This window comes from Mustelus asterias, chromosome 21, assembly GCF_964213995.1.
Source record: "Mustelus asterias chromosome 21, sMusAst1.hap1.1, whole genome shotgun sequence".
NCBI lineage: Eukaryota > Metazoa > Chordata > Chondrichthyes > Carcharhiniformes > Triakidae > Mustelus > Mustelus asterias.
The window spans coordinates 4,232,806-4,246,444 of NC_135821.1; the positions used below are offsets into that span (position 1 = coordinate 4,232,806).

At 52.2% G+C, this 13,639-nt stretch overlaps 1 protein-coding gene across 1 annotated transcript in view; it reads right to left on the reverse strand.

The window, feature by feature from the left end:
* Positions 1 to 13,639, reverse strand: part of LOC144509046 (liprin-alpha-3-like) — a 137,755-nt gene that overhangs the window by 13,801 nt on the left and 110,315 nt on the right. The window contains exons 19-22 of the mRNA XM_078237329.1: positions 10,974 to 11,174; positions 10,113 to 10,175; positions 5,905 to 6,080; positions 4,318 to 4,415 (exon numbers count right to left, since the gene is read on the reverse strand). Coding sequence (XP_078093455.1) covers positions 4,318 to 4,415; positions 5,905 to 6,080; positions 10,113 to 10,175; positions 10,974 to 11,174 — 538 coding nt within the window. The remainder of the gene's footprint in view (positions 1 to 4,317; positions 4,416 to 5,904; positions 6,081 to 10,112; positions 10,176 to 10,973; positions 11,175 to 13,639) is intronic.

Genomic DNA, 13,639 nt, shown 5'->3' on the forward strand with positions numbered 1-13,639 from the left:
TAAAGGGACGATGCTTTAAAACAGAGATGAGGAGGAATTTCTTCAGCCAGAGAGTGGTGAATCTGTGGAACTCTTTGCCGCAGAAGGCTGTGGAGGCCGGGTCATTGAGTGTCTTTAAGACAGAGATAGATAGGTTCTTGATTAATAAAGGGATCAGGGGTTATGGCGAGATATGGGGAGGAGGCAGGAGAATGAGGATGAGAAAAATATCAGCCGTAATTGAATGGTGGAGCAGACTCGATGGGCCGAGTGGCCTAATTCTGTTCCTATGTCTTATAGTCTTATGGTGTTATTATCATGAGTAACGATTGGTTAGCCAACAGGAAGTGGAGAGTAGGAATAAATCGGTCATTTTCAGGCTGGGAAGCTGTAACCAGGGGAATGCCACAGGGATCAGGGCTGGGCTCTCAACTGTTCCTAACCCGTGCCAGGGGGCGGCACGGTAGCACAGTGGTTAGCACTGCTGCTTCACAGCTCCAGGGACCTGGGTTCGATTCCCGGCTTGGGTCACTGTCTGTGTGGAGTTTGCACATTCTCCTCGTGTCTGCGTGGGTTTCCTCCGGGTGCTCCGGTTTCCTCCCACAGTCCAAAGATGTGCGGGTTAGGTTGATTGGCCATGTTAAAATTGCCCCTTAGTGTCCTGGGATGCGTAGATTAGAGGGATTAGAGGGTAAAATATGTAGGGATATGGGGGTAGGGCCTGGGTGGGATTGTGGTCGGTGCAGACTCGATGGGCCAAATGGCCTCTTTCTGTACTGTAGGGTTTCTATGAATTCATATCAATGACTTGGAGGAGGGAGTGAACGTGTGGCTAAATTTGCTGATGACACAAAAATATGTCGTAAAGCAAATTGCGAGGAAGACGTGATGAGGCTGTAGAGGCACGGTGGCACAGTGGTTAGCACTGCTGCCTCACAGCACCAGGGACCCGGGTTCGATTCCCGGCTTGGGTCACCGTCCGTGTGGAGTCAGCACATTCTCCCCGTGCCTGCCTGGGCTCCCTCCGGGTGCTCCTGTTTCCTCCCACAGTCCAAAGATGTGCGGGTTAGGTGGATTTGGCCGTGCTAAATTGCCCCTTAGTGACGGGGGAATAGCTAGGGTAAATGCATGGAGTGATGGGGATAGGGCCTGGGTGGGATTGTGGTCGGTGCAGACTCGATGGGCTGAATGGCCTCCTTCTGCACTGTAGTATTCCATGATTTAGATGGCTGAGTGAGTGGGCATAAAATGGAGCGTAACGTGGGAAAATGCAAACTTGCCCACTTCAGCAGGAAGAATCGAAAAGCAGGTTATCATTTAAACGGAGAAATTTTTGTAAGACTTTACGGCGCAGAGGGATCCGGGTGTTCTGGTACATGAATCACAAGATGTAGCGTGCAGGTGCAGCAAGTGATTAGGAAAGCAAATGGAATGGTACGCATTTGAAGCAAGGAAAATGGAATTGTCGGGAAGTGTTGCTCTAGGGTGTTGGTGAGATCACGTCTGGAGTACTGTGTACAGTTCTGCTCTCCTTATTGGCAGAAGGATATAATAGCATCACGAAGAGTTCTTCGCCCCCCTCTCTCCTGGGTTGAAGAGATTATTTTACAGGGTAAAGGCTGGGCAAGTTATCCCCGAATCCATCAGACTTCAGAAGATTGAGAGGTGATCTTACCGCAACATGTAGGATGCTGAGGGGACTTGAGAGGACAGCGGTCAGTATCATCAACTCTCCAAGTTTGCCCGTCCTGCCCGCGACACTGCCCACCAGTATTAGGGCTGAAAAATCCCGTTTAAGATGAAGATGAGACAGGACTTTTTTCTCTCAAAGTGTTGGTTCTCTAGGGAACTCCCCTCCCCCCCCCCAGAGAGCAGCGAGACTGGGTCATTGAATATTGTTAAGGCAGAGTTAGACAGGTTCTTGTTTGAAAAACCAGGGGGTATAGGGAGGAGACAGGAATGATCTTATCAATATCGGCACAGTGGCACAGTAGTTAGCACTGCTGCCTCACAGCGCCAGGGACCCGGGTGAGATTCCGGCCTCGGGTGACTGTCTCTGCAGAGTTTGCACATTCTCCCCGTGTCTGCGTGGGTTTCCTCCGGGTGCTCCGGTTTCCTCCCACAGTCCAAAGATGTGCAGGTTAGGTGGATTGGCCAGGCTAAATTGCCCCTTAGTGTCCAAGGATGTGTAGGTGAGGTGGATTGACCATGCTAAATTGACTCTTAGTGTCCGAAGATGTGCAGGTTAGGTGGAATTAGCCATGGAAAATGTGTTTGGGATTAGAGGATTAGGACGGGGGAAGAGGGCTTGGGGACAATACTCCAACAGAGTGTCGGTGCAAACGCGGAGGGCCAAATCACCTCTTCTGCACGGTGGGGATTCTACGGGCGCGATCTTACTGGACATTCCCGCTGAGCCCCCGCTGCAGCGAGTTCGGAGAATTTGGCGGCCGGCCAAAGCTCCGTTCACTGTGGCGGGATGGGAAAATCCCACCGGCATAAACGGTGCTAAGATTCGGGAAAAAGATACAAATGTCTGAGGTCACGTATCAAGAACAGCTTCTTCCCTGCTGCTGTCAGACTTTTGAATGGACCTACCTCGCATTAAGTTGATCTTTCTCTACACCCTAGCTATGACTGTAACGCTACATTCTGCACTCTCTCGTTTCCTTCTCTATGAACAGTGTGCTCTGTCTGTATAGCGCGCAAGAAACAATAGTTTTCACTGTATGTTAATACATGTAACAATAATAAATCAAATCAAAAAGATTCATAGAAACATAGAAAACTACAGCACAAAACAGGCCCTTCGGCCCCACAAGTTGTGCCGAACATATCCCTACCTTTTAGGCCTATCTATAACCCTCCATCCTATTAAGTCCCATGTACTCATTCAGGAGTCTCTTAAAAGACCCTATTGAGTTTGCCTCCACCACCACTGACGGCAGCCAATTCCACTCGCCCACCACCCTCTGTGTGAAAAACGTCCCCCTAACATCTCCCCTGTACCTACCCCCCAGCACCTTAAACCTGTCTCCGCTCGTAGGAGCCATTTCCACTCTGGGAAAAAGCCTCTGAGAGTCCACCCGATCTATGCCTCTCAACATCTTATACACCTCTATTAGGTCTCCTCTCATCCTACGTCTCTCCAAGGAGAAAAGACCGAGCTCCCTCAGCCTATCCTCATAAGGCATGCCACTCAATCCAGGCAACATCCTTGTAAATTGCCTCTGCACCCTTTCAATCTTTTCCACATCCTTCCTGTAATGGGGCGACCAGAACTGAGCACAGTACTCCAAGTGGGGTCTGACGAGGGTCTTATACAGCTGCATCATTATCCCCGGACTCCTAAACTCAATCCCTCGATTGATAAAGGCCAGCACACCATACGCCTTCTTAACCACCTCCTCCACCTGCGGGGCCGATTTTAGAGTCCTATGGAGCCGGACCCCAAGGTCCTTCTGATCCTCTACCGTACTAAGAATCTTTCCCTTTATATTGTACTCCTTCATCCCATTTGACCTGCCAAAATGGACCTCGACGCATTTATCTGGGTTGAAGTCCATCTGCCACTTCTCCGCCCAGTCTTGCATCCTATCTATGTCCCTCTGTAACTTCTGACATCCCTCCAGACTATCCACAACCCCACCAACCTTCGTGCCGTCGGCAAACTTACCAACCCATCCCTCCGCTTCCTCATCCAGGTCATTTACGAAAATGACAAACAGCAAGGATCCCAGAACAGATCCCTGGGGCACACCACTGGTGACCGACCTCCATTTGGAAAAAGACCCATCTATACACACTCTCTGCCTCCTTTGGGCAAGCCAGTTCTGGATCCACAGGGCAGCAGCCCCTTGGATCCCATGCCCTCTCACTTTTTCTAGAAGCCTTGCATGGGGGACCTTATCGAACGCCTTGCTAAAATCCATATAAACCACATCTACCGCTTTCCCTTCGTCAATGTGTTTAGTCACATTTTCGAAGAACTCCACCAGGCTTGTAAGGCACGATCTGCCCTTGACAAAGCCATGCTGAGTATTCTTGAGCATACTAAACCTCTCCAAATGCTCATAAATCCTGTCCCTCAGGATTCTGGCCAACAATTTCTCTGAAATGGCAGAGCAGCTTTGAGGGAACGAGTGGATGAGTATGTTGGTATGTTCGTTACGTACGTACAATGTTTTGTCACTGTTTCAGATTGCAGATAAATATTTATAGTGACGGAGGATTTCCAGTTCGCACATTTGTGGTTAAGCAATGTTACGATGCTGGTCTCCTGCCCTCAACCTGACTGCCCTCAGGCACCAAGTTCCACACACAGCAATTCCAACTCACCTTTCAGCTGAACGAGGCTCCCTTCCCGTTTGCTCTCCAGGTCTTTCTTGTTGTAGTTCAGTCGCTTCAGACACATGATGCCATAGTGGAGACTGATTCTAAAACAAAGAGGCATTCAGGTTAGGACAGGAGGGAACCTTCCTCATCCGCCGTGTCCATTCTCTCTGCACAATAATGCCCTCTTACACACTTATCTAGCGCTTTTCACCACCGTGGGACATCCCAGGGTGCTTACAACCAATGAGCGAAAGTAAAGTTTTTTTTAAAGTTAGAAGTTTATTCATTCATCACAAGTAAGCTTACATTAACACTGCAATGAAGTTACTGTGAAAATCCCCTAGTCACCACACTCTGCCACCGCCTGTTTGGGTCAATGCACCCTAACCAGCACGTCTTTCAGACTGTGGGAGGAAACCGGAGCACCCGTAACCCAATGTCTTTACCCTGCTAGCCCCCCGACACTGAGGGGCAATGTAGCATTTCCAATCCACCTAACCTGCACATCTTAAGCTGTGGGAGGAAACCCACGCAGACACAGGGTGAACATGCAAACTCCATACAGGCAGTGACCCAAGCCGGGAATCGAACCCGGGTCCCTGGCGCTGTGAAGCAGCAATGCTAACCACTGTGCCAGCGTGCTACCATTGTAATGCAGGGAAACGTGGTGGCTAATTTGTGCACAGCAAGATCCCATGGACAGCAAGACGATGATCAGTAATGCTAGTTAATGTTAGTTTGGCAACGTCCAAGATGTTAACGGTGTGCTGGTTACATTGTTAAGATACACAGGCGAAGGGCGTTGTTTAATTAGGTACTTAGAGCATTTATAAAGAGAGACCGCTGGGGTACTGGTGGTGGTGGGGGGAATTTTCCAGTCCTGCTTGCCATGGGAATCGTAGTGGGCGGCGGGGGGCGGGGTGGGGGAGGAGGGTGGGTGGGGGGGGGGGGGAGGGGGAACCATGCAAAGGTCTGTTGACCTCGGGCGGGGTTTTCCAGTTTTGGGGTGAGCGTGGCGGGAGAATCCCACCCATGATTGGCAGATCGGAAGCAAGCATACACAATGCTGCCTTCTGCGAATAATCCCAACAAAATTATTCGCTTCTCCTTTCACACTTCATCAGTTGACTTGGGGTTGATATGATACAAGAGGTTAAAGTGAAAATGTTAAAGTTAAAGTTTATTTATGAGTCGCAAGTAGGCTTACATTAACACTGCAATGAAGTTACTGTGAAATTCCCCTAGTCGCCACACTCCGGCGCCTGTTCAGGTACACTGAGGGAGAATTTAGCACGGCCAATGCACCCTAACCAGCACGCCTTTCGGACTGTGGGAGGAAACCGGAGCACCCGGAGGAAACCCACACAGACACGGGGAGAATGTGCAAACTCCACACAGACAGTGACACAAGCCGGGAATCGAACCCGGGTCCCTGGCGCTGTGAGGCAGCAGTGCTAACGACCGTGCGTTAGCACTGGGGCGCAGGGGGAGGGGTGGGGTTGTGCCTAGTGAAGAGACAATATTCAGGGCAGTGCCCAGTCACAGGCTGCAGTTGGCAGTGCCAACCAAGAGGCCACAGGGCAAGCGTACCTGTGGAAACTGTCCACCATCTTCAGCTGGCCTCGAAGTTCCTTCTTGGTCAAATGGTCCAACATGCGGGCATCAACCAGCGATTCCATGAAGTAGCTCCGATACTGCGGAAGACCAAGGCTGGGCAGCCAATCGTTCCCCACCCACTCGTGGTTCATGTCCCCGTACGCCAGGATCTAGAGGATCAACACTCCGGAATTACACCAGGACTAAGAATAGAGAGACTCCACATCTGAAGGAGGGTCAGTGGCCCCTCCGAGCGTCGTCAGAGAGGGTGGTGACAGATTCATTGACAACGCAACAGGTCAAAGTGTTCGGTCACAGTCAAAAGGTGACGGGGTCAAAGGTAACAGAATGCCAAAGGTGTCCAGCACGAACCCTTTATTAATGTACATCAGATTGGCGGAACGTCCTGTTGGCAAACCAACAACCACAGAAACTTGCATCTGCATAGCGCCTTTAATGTAAGGATGTCAAATTTGTAAAACCATAGAAACCCCACAGTGCAGGAGGTGGCCCTTCGGCCCATTGAGCCTGCATCGACCACAATCCCACCCAGTCCCGATCACCGTAAGCCTACGTATTTACCCTAGCTAGTCGCCCTGACACTAAGGGGCAATTTAGCATGGCCAATCCACCTAACCCGCACATCTTTGGACACTAAGGGATAATGGCTGAGCCAGGAGATCAGTATGGGGCCAAGGTGAGGAGGGCAAGGCAGAGGGGAGGGGGTGGGAGGCGGGGGAGTGAGGGAGGGAGGGAGGAGGGGGAGAAGGGGGGCAGGAGGGCATTAGGAGAGAGGGAGTGAGGCGGGAGGGCGCGGAGGAGGGCGGAGGGAGGGAGGAGGGGAAGGAAAGAGGGAGAGGAGGAGGAGGGGAGGAGGGCGGGAGGATGGACGGGGTGGGAGGATGTGGAAGGAGAAAGGAAGAAGGAGGAGGGGAGGGAGGAGGGGGAGGGAGGAGGGGAAGGGGGAGGAGGGGAGGGAAGAGGGGAGGGAGGAGGGGAGGGAGGAAGGGGGAGGAGGTGAGGAAGGAGGGGAGGGAGGAAGGGGGAGGAGGGGAGGGAGGAAGGGGGAGGAGGGGAGGGAGGGAGGAGGGGGGGAGGGGGAGGAGGGGAGGGAAGAGGGGAGGGAGGAGGGGAGGGAGGAGGGAGGAGGGGGGAGGGAGGAGGGGGAGGAGGGAGGAGGGGGGAGGAAGGGGAGGAGGATGGGGGGCGGGAAGCGGGAGGGAGGGAGACGTGGGAGGGAGGGAGGGAGGAGATGCCCCCCGGTACCCTTCTCTGCACCCGGGAACTACCTCAGGCGTCGCGGGGATTGATCCTCTGGCACTGACGTAACTCTCTGCGCCACGGCCTAGGCAATCGAGCTAACTGAACCCTGTGGCCCGGCTGACAACATGGTAAACTGGATTTCGAAGGAAGATTTGAAAAAATAAATAATGTGAAGAACCCACCTGGTCCCAGCTGATTTCTTTGGCCTCCTGCCGTCGGTGAGGTTAAAGGTTAGTGAGGCAGGAGATGAAAGGATGCAAGAAGACAGTTAGTACAGTGTTAGCGTGAGGTTAGTGCTACATCCTACAGGCTAAGGAGCACCGAGGGTGGGGGGGGGGGGGGGGGGAGGGGGGTAAGGGGACACGGGGACCGGCTGGGAAAGAAGTCAAAGTGGGAGATCAGGCTTGTCGATGGTGTAGTAGGCCCGAGGGAACGAATGGCCTTCTCCTGCCCCAGTTTCCGATGTTTTTGTGCGACAAGGGAGCGAGCAGGTTACGTCAATAAACCGGCGTGAGGAGAAAACAAGCCCAGTTCGAGGCTTGGGGAAAGAAACCATTGGAGACGGCAGCATCCACTGTGTATACCCTCACCTCTACCTCCCTGCTTCACCATCGAGACAGCCCCCTGCCCATTGACCCGAAACAGTTCAGATTGGTATTTATTTTCTCTTAGGATACAGTGAGTGTGGAAAGGCCGCAGCTGTTGTGTGTCTCTATAGGACCATACAATCCCTACAGTGCAGGAGGCCATTCTGCCTATCGAGGCTGCGCCAATTCACCGAAAGAGCATCATACCTCAGCCCACTCCTCCACCCCATCCCCGTAACCACCCCCCCCCACCCCCCCATTTTAAAAAAACCGTCCTTAGCGGTCACAAGTAGGTTTACATTAACACTGCAATGAAGTTACAGTGAAAATCTCCTGGTCGCCACATTCCGGCTCAGGGGGAATTGAGGGAGAATTTAGCATGGCCAATGCACCCTAACCAGCACGTCTTTCAGACTGTGGGAGGAAACCGGGGCACCCGGAGGAAACCCACGCAGACACGGGGAGAACATGCAGACTCCGCAAGCTGGGAATCGAACCCGGGTCCCTGGCGCTGTGAGGCAGCAGTGCTAACCACTGTGCCGTCCCAGGTCATGTACCATAGAATCATAGAATAGAATCATAGAGTCCCTACAGTGCAGAAGGAGGCCATTCAGCCCATCAAGTCTGCATCAACTACAATCCCACCCAGGCCCTATTCCTGTAACCCCTCTAACCCCTTTACCCTGCTAATCCCCTGACACTACAATCAATTTAGCATGGCCAATCAACCTAACCCACATATTTGGACTGTGGGAGGAAACCGGAGCACCCGGAGGAAACCCACGCAGACACGGGGGAGAATGTGCAAACTCCACACAGACAGTGACCGAGGCCGGAATTGAACATGGGTCCCTGGCGCTGTGGGGCAGCAGTGCCAACCACTGTGCCACCCAAATCGTACCAACCGAACAGCTTCTTCCCTTTCAGACCTTTGAATGGACCTACCATATATTAAGTTGATCTTTCTCTACACCCTAGCTATGACTGCAACACTACATTCTGCACCTTCTTGTTTCCTTCTCTATGAACAGTATGCTTTGTCTGTACAGCGCGCAAGAAACAATACTTTTCGGTGTCCCAATACATGTGACAATAATAAATCAAATCAAACCAAAATCTGTTCTGGTAAAGTGTTAGAATTGTGGAACAGATTGCTAGTGAAGGAGGGGGAAGGGGGGACAAGGGCAGGTTTTGTTTTAAATAAAAGGAGCTTGTTAATTCTCTGTTAGTAAAGAGGAGCCGGAATTATTAGTTACCGAACTGCAGTGAAGGAATTGGTGGAAGGATTGGACAGATCGGCCACTGCGAACAAATGTGCTTCTACCCAGAAATTTACTGTTATTACATAAAAATCATCACCCCAGTGGTACTCCAGAGAACACCCAGAGCATGGGAAACCAAGGCTTCATTCCCCAGGGGCCCGTTGCCATAGTAATTCACCGCCACACAAGAATCTCACCATTATCCCTTCAGGGTGCGATTCAATGCAATTGTAATTTGGATAATTTTTTTTCGTAACACGTTGCAATGAGACACTTCTTAACCCCAAAGGCACCAATAGTGATCAGAGAATCCCTATGGTGCAGAGAGAGGCCATTCAGCCCATCGAGCTTGTACCGACAGCAATCCCACCCATGCCCCACGTATTAACCCTGCTGATCCCCCTGACATAGCATGGCCAATCCACCTAACCTGCACATCTTTGGACTGTGGGAGGAAACCGGAGCACCCGGAGGAAACCCACGCAGACACGAGGACAACGTGCAAACTCCACACAGATAGTGACCCGAAGTAGGAATTGAACCCGGGTCCCTAGCACTGTGAGGCAGCAGTGCTAACCACTGTGCTACCGTGTGCTCATCTGGCTTCTGTCTTTGTGGCTCCAAAGTGCATTTAAAACAATCGGGGTCATAACAAAGTGGGAAGGCTCGAGGTAAGTAATGGGATTTAACTCAAAATGTACCAGTGATGTGGGGACCTAAACCCCCCACACCCGGGGATGAAAGGGTTACATTCTGAAGACGGGCTGAGCAAGTTGGGCCTATACTCATTGGGCGGCGGTGGTGGCGGCGGGGGATGAGTTGGGACACATTTTTGATTGACCAGGGAGTCCAAGGGCTACTCGGGGCTGGCGGGAAAGTGAAATTGAGACCACCATCAGGTCAGCCATGATTTTATTGAATGGAGGAGTAGGCCTGAGGGGCCGAATGGCCTACTCCTGCTCCTATCCCATATGTTCTGGTCAACGGACTGCCACACTGCAGGCCTTCTCGGAGTCAATAGTTCCCCATAATCAGCCCGTGAAGGCACGCGGCCGAAGATTAATGGAGGTTACGGGGTGTTGGCACTCACCGTTTTGGTCGATGCCGTCAGGGATTCCATCTCCTCGTGTGTTACCCACACGTTGCCCGTGTTCTGGTCACATGACGCAGCGTGGCCCAGTCAGAGGTTGAAGGTCAGGGAGAAGAGGGGCGGCCAAGACAGAGAAGGAGGCACGGAATCAGAAACATTACAACACCCATAAATGAGACAGAGATAAACATCGCTCTGAATGGATATTCTGCACACAGCCTTTCAAAACATACCCGGGAAGAGGGAAAGAGAGAGCGAGTGTGGGCCGGATGAAACAGGGAGAAGAGAGGAACAAAGGGGAGAGGGAGAGAAGGGGCGGGGGGGGGGGGGGGGGGGGGGGGGGAGGTGGGGGGTGGCGGTCAAGAGGCCAGTGCAGGAGAGAGAGAGAGAGGGAGAGGCAGAAGGGAGGGGGCTGCAGAGAGAGAAAGAGGATCGCAGAGAGACAGAGGTTGCAGGGAGAGACAAGGTTCACAAGGAGAGACATTGTTTGCAGGGAGAGAGTCGCAGAGAGAGAGAGGGTCGCAGGGAGGTAGAGGGCTGCAGGGGGAGGATTGCAGAGAGAGAGAGGATCGCAGAGAGAGGAGTTGTAGGTAGAGAGAGAGAGAGAGAGACAGATGGGGAGGGGGCCGCTGAGAAAGAGAGGGTGGCAGGGAGAGAGGGGGGTTCAGGGAGAGAGAGAGAACAGGAGGTGGTTGCAGTGATTGAGAAAGAGAGAGGGTCAGAGAGAGAGAGGGAGAGGGAGAGTTAGAGAGAGAGAGGGCAGTGCCGTAAAGCATGCGTTCCCCATGAGTGGTGGGTGTGGATTCAGTTTGTGGGACTTGGTGCTCGGGGAGTGCCCGGCCGGGCAGAGAGAGCCCTTACCATCCGAGACACGGTGGGTGCCGAGGGGCTGGTCAGCGACACCATTTCCTGAATGGCCAATCGCAGCTTGAGTCTGTGCAGAGGGTTGCTGATGCCAATCTCACGTTGGATCTCCGTGTCGGACAAGGCGGACATGATGGCGCCACTCTTCACGTTGGCACGACAGGCGGCCACATACCAGGCGGGCATCCCCACCCACAGCTAGAGAGAGAGAGAGAGAAAGAGATGGAAACAGCGTCCTGATACATCCACACCAAGCACTTTATAGACAACTTCCCCAACAACAGGCCCCATCTCCGTCCCATTCACCGCGTTGTGTCTGTATCTGCTCTTTCCACATCCCACTGAGTCCCACTCCTCCACCTTTACCCCATTACCCCGATTGGTTTATTCAGATTATTATCCAATATCTTTTTGAAAACCTGGATTGAATCGGCTTCCACCTCACCTGGTCCAGTGCACCCCAGATTCAAACCCCCCCGGGAAACCTGTTCCCTCCTGTCGCTGCCTGCTGCTTTGACCTATGACCTTTAACCTGTGGGCAGGTTTACCTGGCCTCGCTCGTCCCAAAACCATAAAACCCGTCTAACGTCAACGGACCGGGCCATGGTCCGCCCCTCACCCGCTCCGATTCCCGTGACGGTAAAATTCCGACGTATCCGTCCACTGCTGCTTCATTCTGTCAGCGCACAAAGAGGGGGCCATTCGGCCCCTTGTGCCTCTGCCAGCCCTCCGCAGGAACTATCCCCTTCAGCCTCTGCAAACCTCACCGTCACCCCCCTCCCTTTCAAACTATTCTTTTTCACAAGTTCATTCTTCATCGCAGTGTGAATGTAAGCTTACTTGTGACTGATAAATAAACTTTACTTTGTAAAAAGCTAGACCAGATTCTACACTCTGATAGCGCATCCAGTATTCTTTCTTTTATTCATTCGTGGGACATGGGCGTCGCTGGCTGGGCCAGCATTTATTGCCCATCGCTAGTTGCCCCTTGAGAAGGTGGTGGTGAGCCGCCATCTTGAATCGCTGCAGTCCACGTGCTGTGGGTTGACCCACAATGCCGTTAGGGAGGGAGTTCCAGGATTTTGACCCAGTGACTGCGAAGGAACGGCCGATATATTTCCAAGTCAGGACGGTGAGCGGCTTGGAGGGGAACTTGCAGGTGGTGGTGTTCCCATGTATCTGCTGCCCTTGTCCTTCTAGATGGAAGTGGTCGTGGGTTTGGAAGGTGCTGTCTTAGGATCTTTGGTGAATTGCTGCAGTGCATCTTGTAGATAGTACACACTGCTGCTACTGAGCGTCGGTGGTGGAGGGAGTGGATGTTTATAGATGTGGTGCCAATCAAGCGGGGCTGCTTTGTCCTGGATGGTGTCGAGCTTCTTGAGTCTTGTTGGAGCTGCACCCATCCAGGTAAGTGGAGTGTATTCCATCACACTCCCGACTTGTGTCTTGTAGACGGTGGATATGAGCGGCACGGTGGCACAGTGGTTAGCACCGCTGCCTCATAGCGCCAGGGACCCGGGTTCGATTCCCGGCTTGGGTCACTGTCTGTGTGGAGTTTGCACATTCTCCTCTTGTCTGTGTGGGTTTCCTCCGGGTGCTCCGGTTTCCTCCCACAGCCCAAAGATGTGCAGGTTAGGTTAGATTGGCCATGCTAAACTGCCCCTTTGTGTCAGGGGGACTAGCTAGGGTAAATGCATGGGGTGATGGGGATAGGGCCTGGGTGGGATTGTGGTCAGCGCAGACTCGATGGGCCGAATGGCCTCCATCTGCACTGTAGGATATATATGATAGGCTTTGGGGATTCAGGAGGTGAGTTACTCACTGCAGTATTCCTAGCCTCTGACCTGCTCTTGTGGCCACTGTGTTTATGTGGTGAGTCCAGTTGAGTTTCTGGTCAATGGTAACCCCAAGGATGATGACTGTGGGGGATTCAGTGATGGGAACACCATTGAATGTTAAGGGACGGTGGTTAGAGTGTCTCTTATTGGTGATGGTCATTGCCTGGCATTTGTGTGGCGCGAATGTTACTTGCCACTTGTCAGCCCAAGCGTATTCTGACCGCCCTCTGTATAAAGATATTTCTTCTCACCACTTCCACACGGGGGGAATCTTAAATTTACCACCTTTAATTACTAACCACCCTGAGTGGTGGAAATAATATTTACCTCATCGTTTATCCTTTTACCTCATCATTTTGAGTGTCAAGGGACCCTTAAGACCTGAGGCGGCCATTTTGGAATGAAACAGGTCTTGACACAAGGCATTATGGAAATCTGGAACATTCTTCCCCAGAAAGCGGCGAGGCTGGAGGTCAACTGAAAATTTCAAAACTGACAATGGTATGTTGTTGTTTTGTGAGGAGGATTAAAGGATACGGGACGATGGCAGGCAGATGGGACTTAAGATAGAGAGAGCCCGATTGGGATCCAAATGAATGGTGGAACAGCTTTGAGGGGCTGAATGGCCTCTCCCTGTCCCCCTACTCCTATAAGTCACACAGCATCCCGACTTCAGCACGAATCATCATTCCTTCACCATCACTGGGTCTACAAACCTGTCCTGTTCCCCCCCAATGCTGACACTATAGTTCAGAAAGCCCACCAACTCCTCTACTTTCTCAGGATCCTAAGGAAATTTGGCATTTCCTCAACAACTCTCACCAA